Genomic DNA, 20,880 nt, shown 5'->3' on the forward strand with positions numbered 1-20,880 from the left:
CTGGTTTTGAGGCAGGATTTGAAGCCTTCTGGGGTGTCCTTGCTCTAAGCCAGGGTTCCTCACCAGCACCGCTGCTGGTACGTGGGCCTGGGTAGATCTTGTGGGAGGAACCCACCCTGTGCATTTAGGATGTGGAGCAGCATCTCTGGCCTCTGCCAAGGGTTGCCAGTAGCACCCCCTCCCCAAGCGTGACAACCCCAAATATCTCCAGACATGGCCTGGGACACATTTGCTGCCAGTTGAGAAGCAGTGCTCTAAACTGTGACACAAAAGACCTGTGAGCCCCCAAGCCCTTCCGAATGGAGAATTCTCTAGGACAGTGCTGCTCAAACGTTTTCTCATTATTACCTCCTAAGGAGAAAAATTAATCCTCTCTAACTGGGGAAATAGTCTGCTTGGGCTGCCATAACAGAATAGCATAGACTGAGCAGCTTAAACAATATGAATGTATTATCTTACAGCGCTGGAGGCTGGAAGGTCAAGATCAAGGTTGGGCAGGGCTTGGTTTCTGGTGAGAGCTCTCTCTCTGACTTGTGATGGCCACCTTGTCACTGTGTCCTCACAGGGTGGGGTGGGACAGGAGAGTAGGGAGAGTAGTTGGGGGTGAGTGGGAGAGAGAGAGAGAGAGAGAGAGAGAGAGAGAGAGAGAGAGAGAGAGATCTTGTTACAAGGCCACAGTCCTCTCAGATTAAAACTCCACCCTTATAACCTCACTCAACCTTAACTACCTCCTAAAAGCCTTCTCTCCAAGCACAGTCACATTGGGGGTTACTGCCCTTTGAGGGGCACAGTTTAGTCCATAGCAAGTGCCAAGAAATAAAGTGTTGTCAGACAGGGTTGAGTTCTGGAGGGCCACAAACCACTGTAATGTTTATTTTGTTTTTGCCAAACCAAGAACCAATTTTTGTTTCCTTGAGGGTGACACCACCCTCTCCTGTTGAGAATGCATGCTTCAGGGATTGAGACGGGACATTATGCATGTGCCTGGTGAGAGAAACCCTGGACACCCCTGAGAAGGGAGACACTGGCTAAAGGGTGACCATTTGGACATGCCCCAGGGCCTGGTGGTGGCGAAGGCCACGGAGGCTGCAAAGATGCTCTGTGTGTTGAGCTCTTTGGCTGGGCTGTCACCATCAAAGCCCCCAGTTGGGTAAGAGCAGAGGTGTGGGGCTTGGCAGCTTGTCGTCTGGCTTGCCTGCGGGTACTGTGGTCAGGCTATAGGCCTTGCCCGTCCGACAGGCTGCCCTGGGTGAGGGGTTGACTGAGGTCTCTCCCAGCACACATTCTGCTTCTTACATTTTCTGGTTCGTTCTGGGTAGAAATCCACCCTGGACCACTTCTCTGAGACAGTGCTCGGGGGCACAGATGCAGGTGGAAGGTGTCGTTGGCATGTGGATGCTCTGGTGGGGATGCCCTGGCGGCTCTGGCATACCCCTTCCCCACCCTACAGTAGCTCAGGTACCAGCTGAGTTCTGCACATGGGTGGGAGCCATTGGGTGTAACTCCAGTAAAGAAGCAGCTTTGGCTTACTCCCTGAGGGTTGAAGGTCAGACGTCCTCATTTCAGTCCGGCCCCTGCTGCTCCCCGGGCTCACATTAAGTATCTTCTTAGCAGAAAATCTTTATGTAATAGACTTGACACTCTGTGGGACAAGGATGTTGACAAGATAAATGAGGAAATGACTAGGTCTGCAGCTCAATGAACCAGCTGCCTTCACCCGCTGCCCTGGATGCCTGGGCCCTGGGGACCGCTCCCCGCAGTGAGGGAAGGCTTCAGGGTCTGGAACAGCTCCCTCCTCATCACCCCCGTGGACTCTGCTCCACCCACTGCAGCTCCGGAGCTGGTGCATGGGTGGCTCTGTGTGGGGCGACTTGGGTGCACCTCTGGGTGAGGAGGCCCTGGCCTGGCCAGCCCAAAACCAAGTGGGCCATGGTGGGCTCAGCAGAGAGAAGGCTGGGTGGGGAGCAGGGAGGCCCAGGGTCCAGGGCATTCCCTGCCACAAGTCAGCGGAAGGGCTTGGGCAGGTCACTTCTGCTCCAGACCTTGCATTTTCTTTCTGAAGAAAGGAGGTGTGAACTTGAAGTAGTGCTCCCCAACCTTTCCCTATCGGGGTGCTCAGACCATGGCAGTATTGTTGGCACACTCGGATGATCAGAGCAGCTTGGAGCTCAGCGATTGCAAGCCCCTGCCAGGCTTCCCTGCCAGCAGAGGGGTCTGTATCTGGGCACACATGTCACCTGCCTGTAGCTCGCTGGTGGGGAGGCCTGGCCTGGTGATCCAAGATGTTGCACGGATGCTTTGGGACGGTAAGGCTGCTGCATTAGGGCTGTGTGGAGCCCCTCCCACTTCCACACATGCTGTATGCTGCCCCTTGTCTTGGTGGCTCTCCTCCAGGCCCCACTGCCCCCCGCTGGGGCCTCAGGGACTGTAAGAAGGATGCTGCTGTATCCTCTCCATTGTCTGAGAATTCAGGGCCCTGGTGCAGGGCATCCTTGGATGTGTGTTCTCCTTCTCTCTCGCCTTCTCTCTCTAATGGGGTTCTTGGAAAGTCCTACTGGGATTCTGTTGGCAAAGAAAGCTGCCAGGATTACCCAACCCTCTCTGATGCCGAAGGCCCTGGGGGCAGGGCTAGCCTTCTCCTCCTCCCTGCCCAGGGCAGACACAGGCCTTGGGCTCAGTGGCTGGATCCGGGATTCCTGGTGTCCAGTGAGTCCCAAGTCCAAGGCCAGGGGAAGAGCAGTCTGGATCCACGCTGAACCAGGTGACAGTGATGTTGGGGGCATCCAGTGTCCTGCCCCAGCCTTGTAGATGGGCAAGGAGATTCCATGGAGGAAGAGTGAGCTCTGTCCTCTTTCTAGCAATTCAAACTGCCCTTGGAAACATGAGCTGGAGTGTTTAGTGCACCTGGTGCGTGGGAGGAGTGTGTGGGCCTTGAGCCACACAGTGCTGGGTCTGAATCCCACCTGCTCTGCTTAGGGCTGTGTGACCGTGGCCTCGCTGTGGCCGTTCAGAGCTGTATGGCCTCTGTTTGTCCAGTGGGAGTGTGGCACCTGCTCACAGGGTAGATAAGGAGGATTCTATGAGAATGGATGCAGGGAGAGGGATGGCGAGTCATCCTCTCTCTGCCGAGGATGTTCAAGGCTGAAGTTGGGAGTCCCACTGTCCCCGAGCATCTGTGACCCTGGGGATACCGGATCCCAGCTGGTTTCACCTGGGAGGCAGGAGAGGCTGGAATAAGGTGGAGAGGAGAGAAAGGCTTCTTCGGGAAAGAAGAGGTTGTCCAGGCAAAGAGAAGTCACGGAGGGGCCATGTGGAGAGGGAGGGGAGCAGAAATGCCCTGTCCACCTGGAGGGAGGCCTTCCAGGTGAGAACGAAGGGCCCGGGCAGGCCAGGCAGTGGTTTTTCTCCCAGCCACGGCCAGGAGAAGTGACAGGCAGTGGCCGGCTGGGCGGTCAGCAGGCGCTGCCTCCACATCCTTGGTGAGGGGCGGGGCCTCCAGCATGGCATGCGAGCATTTCTGGATGCTTGGGCACGGAGCATGTTTATGCAAACATGTCCTCCCCTTTCTGTAGCTGGGAGGGAGCTCAGAGATCACCTAGGCCTGTGGTCGGCAAACTGCGGCTCGCGAGCCACATGCGGCTCTTTGGCCCCTTGAATGTGGCTCTTCCACAACATATCGGCTCTTCCACAAAATACCGACTTCTGTGCATGGGCCACAAAGTTTCAATCGCACTGTATGTGCACGCCCGCACGTGGTATTTTGTGGAAGAGCCACACTCAAGGGGCCAAAGAGCCGCATGTGGCTTGTGAGCCGCGGTTTGCCGACCCCTGACAGGCTGACCCCTGCCCCTGACAGAAAAGGAAACTGAGGCCCCGAGAGAAGGTACAGACAGAGATGGAGGTTCAAATCCTGGCTCTGCCCTGCCCGGCATGTACCTGCACAGGTGTCTCACCTGGAAGCCCCGTGTCCTCTTGCAGGACGTGGGCAGGTAGAACAGCCTGCCCTCCAGGGTTTTGTGAGGCTGAGGGAGTACTCAGGGGGGTGCTGGCCGGTGCCTGGCACACTGCACTGAACTGCCCCTGTGAAGGCCCCCTGCTGAGGGATCTCCCAGGTGGAAGGCAGGCAGGGCAGGGCCGGCCTGGAACGCAGCATTTGGGGAACAAATGCTTGGTGATGTGCGGCTGCCTCCCACCTGTGAGAGCGCCGGATGGGGCTGCAGTGGGAGGCCCTTGGGTGATTTTTGGGAGACAGTGGGACCCCAGGGCTCCCGCTGAGCTGCTGTGGCCTCTGTTGGTCCACTGTGACTGGGTGGGGACACATGAGGCTGGCGAGAGGCTGGGCTCAGGCCCTCTTCTGGGCTGGAGGAGGAAGAGATGGGCGGTGTCTGCCTCTGTTGGCCTGTGAGCCTCCGGAGCCATCCAGCTTGCTTGGGTGGAGCCAGGAGGGGCCCAGAGATGTTCTTGTTGGAGGCTCTGATGGCCCCCTTTTCCGGGCTCAGGACAGGAGGGAGCCCTACCCTGTCACGAAGCCCCGGGGACGGCCCCTGAGAGGCGAGCACCACCTGCCCATGGTGCCTCAGCGCCTTCCCCTGCATCACGGTGCTCGCTCTCGCTGTGGGGACATGTGGGACTGCGGGGTCGGTCTCTGTGTCAGTGCTGTGCCCGACGGCAGCTCCCTGGGGCATCCTGGAATAGTGGTGGGCATGGACCCTGAGGCCCGCTGTCCTAGCTGTGAATCCTGGCCTGCCCCTCCCAGCTGGGTGACCCCAGGGTGGGTCATGACCCCTCTGCATTTCACTTGCTCACCTGTAAAATGGAGCAGTTCGGCCTGCCCTGCAAGGCGTGCCCAGCTCCTCACAGAGCGCTGGGGCACAGGGCCATGGAGACGGCAGCCATGGTGGCTTAGAGGACTGCTGGGGGCCAGTGGTTTAGTGTGAGGGGTAACAGCTGCACAGGGAGGTGACGAGGAGGCCCAGGCAAGTCTGAGGTGTCCTGTGAGTACTCATCATAGGAGCAGCTGAGTTTTAGAGGGGGGTCCCTGGCCAGGTGCTCCCCCGGGAGAGGCGGGGCTGGGCCGTGTCTGGAGGTCCGAGTTTGTGCAGTTAATGGTGAGTGCTCAGGGAGGTCTACATAGGACACAGCTTTAAAATGAGCCAGGCCCTGTCCTCACTGTCCAACGGGGCTGGCAAGCACCCACTTAGACACCCACTAGGTGGTTTATTGTTGGTGGTGGCGTAGACAAAAGGCTGCCCCAGGAGTCCAGGGGGCGCTGCAATGGGCAGTGGCCAGGAAAGTCCTGGGAGAGGAAGAGTGGGATCTGGGCATGACGTCCCTGCAGAACCATGTGGGAGGCATGGGCAAGCTGGGTGTGGAAGGAACCACATCTCTGAACCTCGTGGGCTCAGGACACTGAAGAGAGACCCTGGTGGCTCTCTGGGGCTCCTGCCCAGGACTTACCCAGAGGACAGAGCTCGGCGACTGCTTGACTAGAGCTGCCCTGGGTGGGCGAGGGCGTCAGTACCCATTAAGGTCCCCTCAGTGGCCCTCGTGGGGGCGGGTGGGGAAGGACTGGGTCCAGCTCAGCTCTGCGGGATGCCTAGGTGCCCTCCCTTCCCTGGCTCCCCGAGGGGTGCCTGGGCCTCTGAGCGGATCATGAGTGAAGGCTCCCTGATTCGGTGGGTTCAGTAGGTTGGCTGGTGAGTCTGGGAGACCCTGCTGAGGCAGCCCCTGAGGAGGTGGGGGCTGGGGATGGAGGGCAGAGAGGAAGTGAAGGAATGGCAGCCTCCCCCTGCCCCTGGCACCACGGCTCCGAGATAAACTGCTTATCCGTAGGTTGTCTCCCTGAGCCGAATGCAGAAGCGTGTTATTTAAATTTCAAAATCACAATCTTCTCCTTACAGCTGTCAGAGGCTCTGAGCATCACCAAAAATTGGGCTTTAGCCGCAGCTCCATCACTTCTTACACCTCTCCTTCCAGGGAAGTCGTCTGATGGCCAAGGGGAGGGCGTGGGGTGGGGAGGGGACTCTGAGGACAAGGAGAAGCGAGGTGTCCGGTGGATGGGCCAGGGGACTGGGACTCTCGCCCTGCTGGTCAGCAGTCAGGAAGGAGTGGGAGGAGGCCAGCTTCCCCATCATGGGGTGCCAAGGCGCCTGGGAGCTGGGGAAGTCTGCAGTCCCCCACCCCTTCATGACCTGCTCCCGCCTCCCATCAATGGCGGGACCTCGGCTCCTGTCAGTGCCCAGAGGAATTTGCTCCCACTGAGGTGTGGGCAGGTGTTGGTGAGTCCATGTCTGGTTGCCTTTGTGTATAAGGAAGAAATTGCTATGGAAAAAAAGGGAGAGAACAAAGTTTAACCCCAAACACGGCTTTTTAACGGTAGATCTTCAGGTGTCATCATTGGCATGATGTTTTAGGGGGAGGTATTTTTCGGTACCTTCATACAGCATCTTCCAGGACACCTGCTTGCTGGCTCCTCTGCGGGATACAGGACAGACTGTGCCGTGGGTGTGGGTGCTCGGAGCTGGGCCTTCCTGCTCCGAGGAGCTCCTGGCGTGGCTCTGCAGGTCCTTCCCCCGAGTGTTCCCCTGGCTTAGCCTCGAGCTGCATTCACCTTGTTTTGTCCGATAGGAGCAGGGCTTATTTCAGAGCCCTGGGAACGCCCCTCCCTGCCACAACCCCAGGGGTGGGCAGCACGGACTGTGTCTGAGTCAGTGTGTGTATGTGTGTGTAGTGTGTAGGTGGGGAGTATAGTGTGTTTTGGTAAATGCTTTGGTCGTGTGTGTGGTGGTGTGGGGTGGGGTGGGGTGTGTGTGTGTGTATTTGTGGTTTTGTATGTGTCTATGGCAACGGTTCTCAACCTGTGGGTCGCGACCCCTTTGGGGGTTTAATGACCCTTTCACAGGTCATTCCGCCTAAGACCATCGGAAAACAAACATATAATTACGTATTGTTTTTGTGATTAATCACTATGCTTTAATTATGTTCAATTTGTAATAATGAAATTGGGGGTCACCACAACATGAGGAGCTGTATTAAAGGGTCACGGCATTAGGAAGGTTGAGAACCACTGGTCTATGGGATGGTGTGTGTATGTGGTATATGGGGGGTGGGGTGTGTTTGTGGTTTTGTGTGTGTGTGTGTGTGTGTGTGTGTGTGTGTGTGTGTGTTGGGGTGCTGATGTGTATGTGTATTGGGTGTGTGTGTGTGTGTGTGTGAGAGAGAGAGAGACACTATGTCCACAGGTGTTCACTCAGTGTCCCTTGGATGCCACGTGCTGACCTAGGTGCTGAGGATACGTCCGTGAACAAGACAGAGGAGTCTTGCTCTCATGGAGCTTAGGCTTGATTCGCCTGAGACAGAGAAAAGCAGAAAACAACACACATGTACATAGTGATGAAAGCTAAACAGAGAAATAACATCAGGTGATGAGACAGGTGGTGGGTACTCCTGATTGGGAATGTCAAAATAGGCCTCCCAGCCATGGGGAGGGCCGGGGACTGCAGAGGGAACAGCCTGGGGTGGAGGGTGGGACTTCAGCCGACGGCGTGGCTGGGCCCAGGGAATGAGACGGAGCCATGGTTTGGGAGGTGGGCACGGAGGCGGGCAGGGGCCGGACCATGGATCCTGGGCCAGATGTTGCAGGCGAGTGGTGGAGTTTGGATTTCACTCTAAGAGTGATGAGAGCCCCTGGGAGGGTGTAGACACTCGGGTAGCACAGTGCGATTTACGAATTTGAAAAGATTACACTGGCCCCATGGAGAGTGGATCGTGGGGCCGAGGGGCTTGGCAAGATGGGAAGTGGGAGAGCAGTTAGAGGCCGTCGCAGGGGCACATCCCAGGACAGCAGCAGGGATGGAGATGGACAGCGGCGTGTTCTGAGATGGGCTATGAAGGTGGCTGTGGCTGCTTTGGGAATGACCCCTGGAGTGGGAGAAGCTGAAGGGCAGGGAGAAAAGGGGTAATTTCAGGAGTGATGTCCTAGAGAAGGCGGAGAGATGGGACCCAGAGCATGTGGGACGGGGCCCTTCTGCCTGGAAACCGAGGGGACAGAACAGAGGACTGGGAGCCACTGGGAAGGGGAGGGAGGGGACCACAGCCGGGTGTGAGGCCATTCCCAGGGCAAGCAGGGCGATGGTGAGGTCGGCGGTGACAGTCCCAAGGAGGAGTTAGGTGGTGAACTAGTGGCAGGAACCCCACAGAGGAAAAATGGCACAGAGATGGTGGGGAGAAAGCCCGTCATGAGGTGCCCAGTGGCCACTGCTTTTAAACTCAGTTTGCTAAATGACCGGCCACCAAGTTTATTGATTTACCAAAATTGGTTATTTTAAAAGCTTTTAGAAATTTACATTGAATGGTTTTCATGGCTTCTGAAGATTTTTGCAAGTGGTTTTCATTGCTGTATTTTAAGGTATAATTGAGGTTTTGGGGTCATAATTAATGTAGATGTCTAATGGCAAGAAAAATATATTCACTATCAGTAAACAAAATTACTTTATGATTTGGTGCCTCCAGTGCTATGTCCATTCACACCAATAAAAATGGTGGATGAGCCCTAGCCGGTTGGGCCCACGGACTGAAGGGTCCTGGGTTCGATTCTTGGTTGCAGGCTTGATCCCCGGCCCTGGTCGGGGTGCCTGAGGGAGACAACCAATCGATGTGTCTCTCTCTCTGTCTCTCCCTCTCCCTTCCACTCTCTCTAGAAGTCAATGGAAAAATATCCCTGGGTGAGGATTAACAACACCAAAATATGTGGATGAAGGAGTTAGTATCACATCAATATGAAATGCCTCAATTTTGGTTTTGAATACAAAATTAAAGCTGATATACCATTGTGGAGATTGGTGTGAAAATGCTTAAAATCATAATATAAAAAACTAACCACCCAAACTGTATTTAAAAGGACGTAGAGTCCTCTAAAGTGGGTGAAGAAGTCCCTTCAAATGTGAAAAAATGAAATTTTAATCGGTAAAAACACAAAATAAGATGAATATGCTTTTTGAAGAATTAGTGAAAGAATTCTGACAAGTGGTTAAAATGTGACAAAATGTAAAATGATATTAAAAGGTAATTGATTTTTTCTCGAATTGATTTTCAATGAATTTGCCATTCATCAGATTGACCTTTGGTGGGTTGGCCTGCTTCCAAAATGCCCTGGAGGGTGGGGGGTGGCTCCGGCTGTGTGGGGCTGGAGGGAGGGGAACGTTTGAGGGGAAATCCAGGGTATAAGGAAGCCTGGACTACACCCTGGCCGAGCAGGGATCCCTGTGCCTGGAGTGAGGACAGAGACCTGGCAGGCCAGGCGTGCTGGGGCTGGCTGGTCGCCTCCTGGGGAAGCTGCCGCTCTGCTTTCTGCCCCGGCTCCTGGTGAGCAAGGCCCCCTCCCCACTCTCTTAGGCTTCCTGGATGAGCAGAGGGAGCTCGGAAGGCCGCCTCTTGTTCTCCTGTGGGGGGACTGGGACTTTTATCTTTTGGGGTGTGGTATGGGAGGCTGGAGCAACAGGCACATGGGGCCGGCCTCTGCTGGCAGAGCCACGAGGAAACCAAGAGATGGAGGGGAGGGTCTTCCGGCCACGACTCTCGCTTTTAAACAGCATTTGTGGCGCACGTGCTATGGGCTGGAAACCACGTGAGCATTTTTTAAAAATATATTTTTTATTGATTTCAGAGAGGAAGGGAGAGAGAGAGATAGAAACATCAGTGATGAGAACTCATTGATTGGTTGCCTCCTGCACGCCCCCTACTGGGGATCAAGCCCGCAACCCAGGCATGTGCCCTTGACTGGAATCGAACCTGGGACCCTTCATTCCGCAGGCCGACACTCTATCCACTGAGCCAAACCAGCTAGGGCCGTGTGAGCATTTTTGCCTACACTTTCCAGAGTAGTCTTTAGCATGGTCCTGAGGGTAGTCCAAGCAGGTGTTGTATCCCCATTTTGCAGACGAGGAAAACAGGCTTAGAGGTTGCATACCTGTGCATGCTCGCTTGGGCTATGGTGGTCCACCTCCCAGAGTCCCTGCTCCTAATCACAAGCCCAGCCCGGAGCAGGCAGAGGGATGCCTGTGAGGCAGGGAGGGAGCCTCAGGCCAGGGGAGGGTGTCCAGTGTCACTTGATTATACTGTCACCTGTGCTAGAATGGAAGCGTAGGCAGTTCTCTTCATTTCTCCAGTGGGCTTCACGCATAGTGGGTGCTGAGGAAGTAAACGAATCCTGAGGGAGGGCTGGGCATGGATGCCTCCTGAGGGCAGGAGGTGGGCAGGCAGGCCCTCGCTCTTTCTCCCGCCTCCTGCCTTCCCTCCAGCCCTATTAGCACCTGCTCACTCTGCACCTCATTGTTGAATGCTCACCCTTATGACCCCCATTATCTGGACTCAGTTGACTGCCCTCCCTTTTGAAGCTCTTGCCTTGGCTTTCATGACATTGGGGTCTCTCGATTTCCACCAACTCATGCTCCACGCCTTTCCGTTCCCACCAAGTGGTATCCCCTGGAGCTCTGTCCTGCCTCCCCCCCCCCCCCCATTTAGTTCTGTAGTTTTAAATAGCTTCTAGTCCAGCCGTGGGCAAACTACGGCCCGCGGGCCGGATCCGGCCAGTTTGAAATGAATAAAACTAAAAAAAAAAAAGAGACCGTACCCTTTTATGTAATGATGTTTACTTTGAATTTATATTAGTTCACACAAACACTCCATCCATGCTTTTGTTCCGGCCCTCCGGTCCAGTTTAAGAACCCATTGTGGCCCTTGAGTCAAAAAGTTTGCCCACCCCTGTTCTAGTCAGTGAGGCTCTGCCGATGTCTGTAGCTCAGACGCCTCCCTGAATGCCAGACTCTGTCCTGCCTTTTCAACATCTTCACTGGAACAGCAAACGGGTGTCTCAAACTTAAGTCAACACAGAAATATCCATTTAGTCTTCCCTCCTTTCTCCCACATCTTCCTGTTTCACAAAACAATTCCATCATCCTGGTGCCCAGACCAAAACCTTGAGTTCTCTCTCTCTTTTCATTCAGCACCTAACCTACCCATTTGGCTTTATCTCTAAATACAGAGCTGGGCAAAAGTAGGTTTGAAGCTGTTTGTATGGAAAATAATACAATAATCCTATATAATAAAAGGTTAATATGCAAATAGACCGAATGGAGGAATGACTGGTTGCTATGATGTGCACTGACCATCAGGGGGAAGATGCTCGATGCAGGATCTGCCCCCTGGTGGTCAGTGCACTCCCACAGGGGGAGTGTTGCTCAGCCAGAAGCCCTGAGCCAGGCTCACAGCTGGTGAGTGCAGTGGTGGTGGTGGGAGCCTCTCCCACCTCCACAGCAGCGCTAGGGATGCCCGACTGCTGGCTTAGGCCCACTCCCCGGGGACCGGGTCTAAGCTGTCAGTCGGACATCCCTCTGAAGACTCCCAGACTGGACTGTGAGAAGGCGCAGGCCAGGCTGAGGGATCCCCCAGCCTGCCTGAATTTCATGTACCAGGCCTCTAGCTAATAAATAATGACAAGAATTAACTCTGTGTCTTGAATACTCACAACCGTCAATGTACTTTTGCCCCACCCTGTGCATACAGAATGGGCTCATTTTTGCCCTCTCTGCAGCCACCACATCTCTAAGCTACCACCATCTTCCACCTGCTACTGCAGCAGTCCTTAGCTGGCTTCCTCTTCAGGCCGGACCCCTCATGTGTCCACAAGCAGATGTCCCTCCTTAAAACCCTCCAGGAACTTTGCATCTTAGAGTAACATCTGAAGTTCTTACCCCACCCTGCAGTTCCCACGTGATCTCCCCTGACTGTCCCTTCTCTTCTCTTTGCTTCATTCGGGAAGCTCCAGCCGCCTTACCCTTCCTTCTGCCTGTGAACACGCCAAGCTCCTGGCTGTCTCAGGACCTTTGACGGGCTCTTCCTGTTACTTGGGATTTTCCTATCTTGGATGCTTTGCACGTTTCACCCCTGTCCATCATTCTGTCTCAACTTGGATGTCACCTCCAAGGACAGGCCCTCCCTCATCCTGCCAGTCATTGTTTTCTGAATTCCCTTATTGTATTTTCTTCATCGCACTTATCACACTGTAGAACGCCTTGTTAATTTGTTATGTGTTCACTACCAGTTTCTTCTCATGGGAATGAAAGTTCCTGGAGAGTGGGGCTCTGTCGCTGTAGCTCATAGCTGGATTTCTAGGGCACGTAGTTAGTAGATGAAAGTATTTGCTGACTGACAGCTGTTTGTTTGGCTGGCTGCTAATCGACAGGGATTTGGGTGCTGTGTCTGGAGGCGGGTGTGGTGTGAGCTCTGCCTGTATGTGTGTGCTGCTGTGTGCATATGGGCTGTGGTGCACAGGGCCAGGCTGGAACTTCTCAGCCTGCTCATAGGAAAAGGGGTGGGACAAGGACCTTTCTCCCTGCAGCTGGCAGAGTCTTGCGTGTGTGTGTGTGTGTGTGTGTGTGTGTGTGTGTGTGTAGGGGAAGGTGGGTGGGCAGGGGAGTCACAAAATGTAGGAGACCATGTAGTTTGAGGTGAGGACGTGAGGCCCAGAGGGGGTCAGGCCTGTCAGGGTTTCACAAGCTGGGCCCAGGTCTCTGACTCCCACTTTTGTGGAAGAGCTGCCGAGCATGGCTCAGGAGCCCAGGGTGGGCCTGGGCCTGGGCATTGCAGCTGGGCATGGGATTAGGGGTGAGGGACCAGGCTGGCAGGTGGCTGGAAGGCCGGAAGGGGAGTTGACACACCGGGCTCCACTGGCTTGGAGGTGTCTCCGATACCGTTCCTGCTCCTATTGTGGTTGGAAAGTCTACCTTGATCACCCCCTAGTTCACCCCCAGGGGCAGGCTCTGCCACACAGGCCACAAACCGCCTTCTTCAGAGGGTGACTTGGTAAATTGTGTGCTGGGCGGGGTGTGCATGTTTGGGGAGCAGGCCATGGGCAGCTCGGCCTCTCCTGTAAGTCACCAGTTCTCCAGTTTTGAAGGGTGAGCTCAGAACTGGGGGGAGCTTGGGAAATCCAGGGTCCTGGGCTCCAGCCATGGAGCTCCCAACACAGTGAGCCGGGTGGGGGCGGGGCGGGGGGGCGTGCATCTGTGTGTAAGAGGCAGGTCACAATGCACCAGAGTTTAAGAGCCTGAACTGTAGGTCAGTCAGTTCCCTTCAAGTGCACGTGCACCGATGCCGGGATGGGCTGTGAGCGTGAGAATACATATATGTGTTTGAATAGCAATGCATCGGAACACATATTAGACAAATTCAGAACTAATGTAGATCTTATCATTTAGGACAAATCCAGGTAGGTATTGAAACATTTAAAAGGTGAGTCAGTTGAAGAAATTGAAACATTTCACTTAACTTAAGGAGTAAGGGATTTAAAGGAGTACGTGGCCAAAATGAATAGGCGATACCTGGGGGACCAGGGCTCGCTATGTAGCCAAGGAAAATGTCGGATATTCAGTTTAAAGTTCTAGGGACAGATGGTCATTGGCTCAGGGCAGCACCTGGGAGGGAAGCAGGGAGGTGGGCGAGGCTTGTGTGTGTGTGTGGGGGCAGCCCCTCTGTTGGTGGTTGTCTGTCCCCCCCCCCCCTCGCCCTCACCTAGGGAGGGGAATGGAGGGGATGAAGAAGCTAGAATGAGTCCCCAGGGGCTGGACCTGGTAGGTTTTGGAAAGTGCCAGGTGTGGTTCAGTCCCGCCTCACTCTCCTGGGGCAGCTGTCAGTCACCATTTACTCCTTGGCTGAGTCTGCCCATCTGGCTGCTGTCAACGGGCCTGGGACACCCATGTGGGGAGGAGTGGGAAGGAGCCTGGGAAGAGTTAGTAGCTCCGAGTCCTGCAACTTCCTGTGTGGTCTCACCTCTCTGTGTAGGGACAGGGTGGGGTATGGGTGTGTGTGTGTGTGGGTGGTGGTGGGGGGGCGGCTGCTAGCAGGGCCTCCATCCTGTTTTTTGGACATTCCAGTTTAGGGGCTGGGCCCACACTGGGAATCCAGCCCCTTCTCCTTGCTCCCCCGTGGGGCCTCTCGAAGAGGAGAACAAGCCTTCTGGACCCGAGGGGCGCCTCAGCGTGGGTGGAGGCAGTGATGGGTGGGACGGCTGCCGGTCAGCCTGTCCGCCCCGCACGTGCCTCCTCACAAGGACAGCGGACCCAAGGCCAGCTCCCGGCCTCTTCCCACGTGAGTGGGGGCCCCGTCCTCGGACCCACTACCCCCTGGATCCACTCCGGGAGGATCAGAAGGGACATCTTCCTGGTAACTAGGCAATTACGGTTACTATTGCCCCCTTTGTTTGTTGCTTGTGTTTTTTTTTCTAGGAAATTTACCAAGTTTTGGCCCAGGGGTTTACATCTGCCAGCCCGTAGCAAAAGCTGACACTATTCAAGCTCCAAATGGAAGCCATGAGGCTATAATTGCACCGGCATTAGCTCAGCAACACGCTGAGAGGAGCAGAACGGAGCACCTGGGGGACCTGGGAGTGGCAGAGGCCCTAAATTAGCTGCTGTTCCGTTTGTGGTTGTCGCCCTGCCCCTCTCTGGGGTCTCTTTCTGTCCTCGCTCTCCTCCACCTCGGCCCAGGCTGCTTCGCTCTTCCCTTCTGCCGGCGTCTGAACGGGAAAGAACCCCCTGGCGGGTCAGGGGGACCCTCCCTGAGAGGCCAGGCCTCCAGAGTGGCCTTTGTGTAGACAGGCACCCTTGGTCCTTGCCTGGCGGGGTCAGAATGGTTTGGCAGCAGCTCAGGGAACTGCTAGGGGGGCCCCATGCCCCACTGTGACTGGAAAGTCATTGCTCAGCTTCCAGAGTCCTGTCTGCTGGTCCCTCCTTCAGTCTCCACCTCCAGGCGCTGAGTGCTGTCAGCTCCCTCTGTCTGGGTCCCCCTTCCTCTCTCTCTTCTCGCTCTGACTCATCCCGCAGGTTTCAGCAGGGATGCCGCTGTTCCTCTGACCCTGGTCTGGGCAGGACGCTTTTCTCTCTGACTGCCTCCGTGCACAGCCTGTTCCTCTGTCTCTATCTGTGTCTCTGGGGGAAATGCCAGCACACAGTAGGTCCTCAATAAGGATTTGTTAATCGAATGAGTGGGAAAACAAACCTTGATTCCCTTCCTGCCTTAATTCTCCTTTTGTTTTGACAAGAAGAGAGGGAGTTTGCTTTGTCTGCCTTTGCAGGGCTGCTGGCCGTGAGGCAGGGTGTGGGGGTGATGGCTTATCTTTACCGACTGATCCTGACTTCCTCTTCTGAGCCCTCTGGGCTGGGCTCCACATTGATACTTGACCACACATGGTCATGTATGGACCACTGTTCCCAGCCCTCTGTCAGCTGGGCCCTCTGTCAGCTGGGCTTCCTTAATAACGTTAACCAACACTCTTTGAACACTTACTGTGAACTAGATACTGTTCTAAGTGCATTTAGTTTTTCACTCATCAAATGCTTATTCAGCACCCACCATGCCTCATGTGCTGGGAAATATGGATACGGTACAGTGAGCACAACGGACAAAGCCGCTGCCTTCATGGAGCTTATATTTGATACAAACAAATGAGGAAGTGAGTCCACACTGAGGCAGGTGGTGATGAGTGCTGTGGGAAAACAGATCAGAGTCGGGAAAGGGAGTGACTGGTTATTATGTACCAGGAACGACCCACAGATAAAGTAACGTCTGAGCAGAGGCCTTAAAGAAGTGAGGAATGGTCATGGGGGTGGGGGAGACCTTTCCAGGCAGAGGAAGCAGCGAGTGCAAAGGCCCTGAGGTCAGGGCAGTTCCGGGAACACCAAGGAGACCAGTGGGCTGGAACGGATGGAGTAAGTGAGCAGGGGAAGGAGTAGGAGATACGGTCATAGAGCACCGTTGGCTACTAGAAATACAGGGTGGGGCCAAAGTAGGTTTATAGTTGTGAGTACACAAAGCACAGAGCTTATGCTTATATTCTTATTTATTAACTAGGGGCCCAGGGCATGAATTTGTGCACCTTGAAAGGAACTGTGGGCCAAGAGGCTGTGGTGAGCACAGGGGCAGGACTTGGCCCATCCTCCGTGGCCCCCCCTTCCCTGTCTGCCAGCAGGCCGCTGCTCCTGCACTGATGGCGCCAGCCCCACTCCCACCGGCTGACGGTACTGAGTGAGTGAGGCCTGCCCCGTCAGTGGGTGCAATCGCCCCTCAGAAGCAGGGGGAGGTGGAGAAACCCTTAGGGGCGATCAGGGCCAGCAGCCACCGCTCGCACCTGCTGATGGTGCCAATTGATCCGGGTGGGCGCCGGCAGCAGATGCAAGCACCGGGTGGGACCACGGTGTGTGGGAGCAAAGAATTTTCAGTAACCACCAGAGGCTCACCCCGATGACAGTGACCGGTGCCCCTCCTTGGTCTGGTGCTCCCGCTCACCTGCTCCACCATCCTGCCGCGGCCGATGCCCACCATGTTCCATGCTCTGCCGCCTGCTGCCCATGTTCTGGCGCCCCCATCATAGCAACTGGTTGTTTGGTTGTTTGGTTGTTCCGCTGTTTGATCTATTTCCATGTTAGCCTTTTATTATATAGGATTATTGTGTTATTTTCTGTTGAACAACTGTAAACCTACTTTTGCCTCACCCTGTATAATATGTCACATATGTAATTCTAAATTTTTTAGTATCACATTAAAAAGTAAAAAGAAACAGGTGAAGTTAAGTTATTTAATTTTTAAATTATTTTAAAAAAGATCTGTGTTTATTGATTTCAGAGAGAGAAAGGGGGAAGGTGAGATAGAAACATCAATGAGACAGAATCATTGATTGGCTGCCTCCTGCACCCCCCCCCCCCCCCAAACTGGGGACCAAGCCTGAAACCTGGCAGGTGCCCTGACTGGGAATCAAGCTGTGACCTCCTGGTTCACAGGTCGATGCCCAACCACTGAGCGACACCCGCTGGGCCAAGTGAAATTAATAATACATTTGTTTAACACAATATCTCCAGACTATTATCACTTCAACATGTGATCAAAGTAAAATATTGTTAGTGAAATGCTTTACACTTTTTTGTGTAAAGTACTCAAAATCTGGTGTGGACACCTCATTGTAAACGAGCCACATTTCAGGCTCAGTGGCCACGTGTGGCTCGTGCTGGACAGCACAGGCCATGCCAAGGCCTCTGAATGAGATGGGAAGTCACTGGGGGCTTCGGGGGCCAGGATCTTTTCTCTGCCTCAGGTTCTACGTTTGCTTCTGTGATGAGAGGATGGTTTTGAGGGGAGGGGAGCTGGGCAGGAGGCCTTCCCAGCCCACAGCGGCCGGTGGTGGCTGGGGCCAAGGTGGCAGCTGCGGGGGGGAGAGGTGGATGGATTCCGGATGTATTCTGGAGGTAGAACTGCCAGGTTTTTCTGACGTGGTGTGTGACTGAGAGACGAGTCCAGGAAGCACCGAGATTTTCGGCCTGAGCCCTGGAAGGGTGCGGCTGTTTTCAGAGGGACGAAGGAGACCGGGGGGCACAGCCTGGGGGGGACAATATGAGGTTTGGTTTGGGGGCATGTGAAGTTTGGGATGCGGTGCCAGCCTTTCAGGTGGAACTAGCAAGCAGGCAGGTGAACATGATTCTGGGGTTCAGTGGGGAGGTCTGATTGGGAATTATTGATGACAGTTAAGGCTGTGAGGTGATATGAGGGCCCGGGGGAGTGGGTGCAGGGAGAGCGGGGCTGAGCCTGGTGGAGAAGACAGGACCAGCAGAGCAGGTGGGGGAGCACGGGGAGGCAGCAGGAGGATCGGCAGCCACGAGGAGAGGGTGGAGGGAGCGACCGGCCGTGTCCAGCGGGCCGAGGGGTCCCTGACCACGGACACGGGTGCGAGTGAGGCAAACACCAGCCTGCAGTGGGTTCAGGACAGAATGGGAAGGGAGAAGGAGATGCTGGTATAGATGACTGGTTTGAGGGTTTGCTTTAAAGGGGAGCAGAAAAATAGGGTGGTAGCTTAGCCATGTTTCCTTATCACATTAAAGATGGACGATGCCGTAGCCAGAGGGGATGTTCTAGAAGACTGGGCAAAATTATCATGCGGGAGAGAGACAACAACGAGAGACCTCATTTGTGCCTGTAGAACGCTCTGAGGCAGGTACTGTTTAGTAGACAGGGAAACTGAGGAAAGGGGGGTACAGCCCTTGCCCAAGGCCACAGCTGATGAGCAGCAGGGCCAGGAGCGGACAGAGAGGCTCAGTCTGACTCCTAGGCCTGCGCCTGCCTCTTGGTTTCCTGGCTGGACTGATGAGCTCTTGAGAATGGGAGCCCCTCTTACACTTCTGATCCAACACGGCACCTGGCAGGGGCGGGCCGTGCACAAGTGGGACGTGCTCTCTAATGACCCAGGGATCGGAACCTCGGACTGGCAGTGCTCAGGCTCCTGGGGGGAGGGGGGTGGGGCCATGGGAGGGGAGGCGCGGTGTCAGGTGCCTCACTCACGTCCTTCCCACCTCCTTGCAGGGCCTAGAACGGGGTGGTGCTCAGTAAGGATGAGAAAGCATTTGTTGGGTGAAGAATGAATGAAAAGATATGGCCCATCCTAAATCCCAAGCTGCTGGTTCTCTGCATTCCGTGGTGGGATCTGGGCGCCTCCGGTTTGCTGCTGGCATGCGGGGTGACCGTGGCCAGCCCTCTGTCCACTCAGGGCCCCAGTGTCCCCACCTGTGAAGTGAAGAAGCAGGGTTAGGTGATCGCCCATCCGCTCTCAGCAGAGCACCTGAGGGGCATGTGCGGACTGGATCCCTGCCTCCCGCACCGGCTGTCATCAGGACGGACAGGCGCTCTGCTGGTGGGAGCAGCAGGCGGTGGAGGCCGCCTGGCCCCTGTGCTGTGCTCCCCGTGGAACAACTGAGACTTGTGGGGTGGGACCTGGCGATTCCTGGGATCCTGCTTTGTGCCTACGGGCAGTGGCATGAAGCTCAAATCCATGGCACTGACTCCCGAGCCCAGCAGCCAGCACATCTGCCCTGTGGCTGCTCGTGTGCTCAGCCCCGCAGAGTCTGGGACGTGCCTTCAGCCTGCACCTCGCACCGCCAGGCTCCCCCCAGAGCTTTCTTGTTAGTGGGTCTGGGCACTAACCAGCTGCGGTGGCACCCGCCCCGCCCCGTCCCGCCCTGCCCCGCCCCACCATGGGGCATTGGAACTGTGTGAGGCAGGCCAGCTCCAGTGGCCATGGTGGTGGGGAGAAGGGTGGCAGGGGTGCTGTTTGTGCCTTGGCTGCTGAAGCTCCCGTGTGAGAACGTGCCCCCCTAAATGCCAGTGGTGCCCCTGCCGGAAGCCTGCTCTCGCCCGCTGCTGTGGTGCTCAGGGCCGGCCCGTCTGGGCTTAGCTGCCGCCCAGCCGTGTGATCCTGAGCCAGTCACTGCCCCATTTCCCACACGTGTGAACAGAGCTGCTCACAAACACCAAGTTCTCTCCTTCTCTGCTGTGATGAGTCTTAAATATGACTCTGGAGTAACATCCCCCCTCCTAGGACGTGTGTACTCACCACACGTGTGTACCCTGTGCCAGGCGCTGCCCGAGCACGGCATGGACCTGTCCATCCTTGTTTAACCCTCACCATGCCCCAGGGGAGGCCCTGGTAGGTGGCCCCATTTCACAGACGAGGAAGCTGAGGCAGAGCGTAGGGAAGGCTGAGGGGTGTCCCCAGAGAGCAGGCACTGTGCGGGGAGGGGGTGTGTGTCCCAGGCCTGCGCAGCCCTCTGACCTCTCTCCCCTCCCGTCCAGGGACCGGGGCGGACCCGGCGGTCAGTGCCAAGAGCAACCACTGCCTGGACGCGGCCAAGGCCTGCAACCTGAACGAGAACTGCAAGAAGCTGCGCTCCTCCTACATCTCCATCTGCAACCGCGAGATCTCGCCCACCGAGCGCTGCAACCGCCGCAAGTGCCACAAGGCCCTGCGCCAGTTCTTCGACCGGGTGCCCAGCGAGTACACCTACCGCATGCTCTTCTGCTCCTGCCAGGACCAGGCGTGTGCCGAGCGCCGCCGGCAGACCATCCTGCCCAGCTGCTCCTACGAGGACAAGGAGAAGCCCAACTGCCTGGACCTGCGCAGCGTGTGCCGGACCGACCACCTGTGCCGGTAAGAATGGCCACCCTGCGGGTGTCACGGGCGGGAGCCCTCCCTTCCGCATCCCCTGGGTCTGCTGGGTTATGATCCTGGGCCCAGCAAAGACTTGGGCATGTGCAGAATAAACTGTCATCCACCTCCCTCCCTCCCTCCCTCCCTTCTTCCCTCCCTCCCTTCTTCCCTCCCTCCTCCCCTCCCTCCCTCCCTCCCTCCCTCCCTCCCTCCCTCCCTCCCTCCGTCTCTTCTCCCCTCCCTCCCTCCCTCCCTCCTTCAGCACAGGCCTGTTGTTTGCCTTCTCTGTGCCCAGCCTCATGCTAAGCATCCTGGGGAAACCAAGGTGAAAACCCAAGGAGCTGGTAATTTAAATCATAGACCCTTAGAGCCAGGAAGAGGAAGGGCTCTTCAGGAATCCAGTCCCACCTCTATCGGAAATCCCCCAATATCCCCATGAGGTCATGTGGCCGCCAGGGAGGGGCTCCCGGGGGCACGTAGGCAGGTTCTTCCCCATCAAGAGCCGAGCCCATCTGGGGTCTGAGAGTTCTGGGTTTGAATCCAGGCTTTTTGACTTCCTGTCTGTCGCTGGAGCAAGATTTTTAAATGTCCCGCATCTCCATCCCTTTACCCGTAAAACAGGAATAAAAGTACCCGTGTCCCAGGGTTACTGTGATTATATGATGTGTGTCCAAAGCTTAGCACAGAGCCTGGCCACTAGCATATGTTTAAAAAGTGCAGCCTAATTATTAGGAGGGTTTTGTTGCTGTTATGGTGAGTTGAAATTTGTCTCTTTATGATTCTCTTGCTTTTCTTGTTTGTTGCTAAGCATTTATCGGGCCCTCTTGCATGCAGTGCGGGTTCTAAGGCCTGGGCGT

The 20,880-nt window shown here is 55.7% G+C and overlaps 1 protein-coding gene across 1 annotated transcript in view; it reads left to right on the top strand.

Moving 5' to 3' along the window:
- Positions 1 to 20,880, top strand: part of GFRA2 (GDNF family receptor alpha 2) — an 85,419-nt gene that overhangs the window by 13,290 nt on the left and 51,249 nt on the right. Inside the window, exon 4 of the mRNA XM_081093070.1 lies at positions 19,669 to 20,023. Coding sequence (XP_080949196.1) covers positions 19,669 to 20,023 — 355 coding nt within the window. The remainder of the gene's footprint in view (positions 1 to 19,668; positions 20,024 to 20,880) is intronic.

This window comes from Myotis nattereri (assembly GCF_964212035.1).
Source record: "Myotis nattereri genome assembly, chromosome: 5".
Classification (NCBI taxonomy): Eukaryota; Metazoa; Chordata; class Mammalia; order Chiroptera; family Vespertilionidae; genus Myotis; species Myotis nattereri.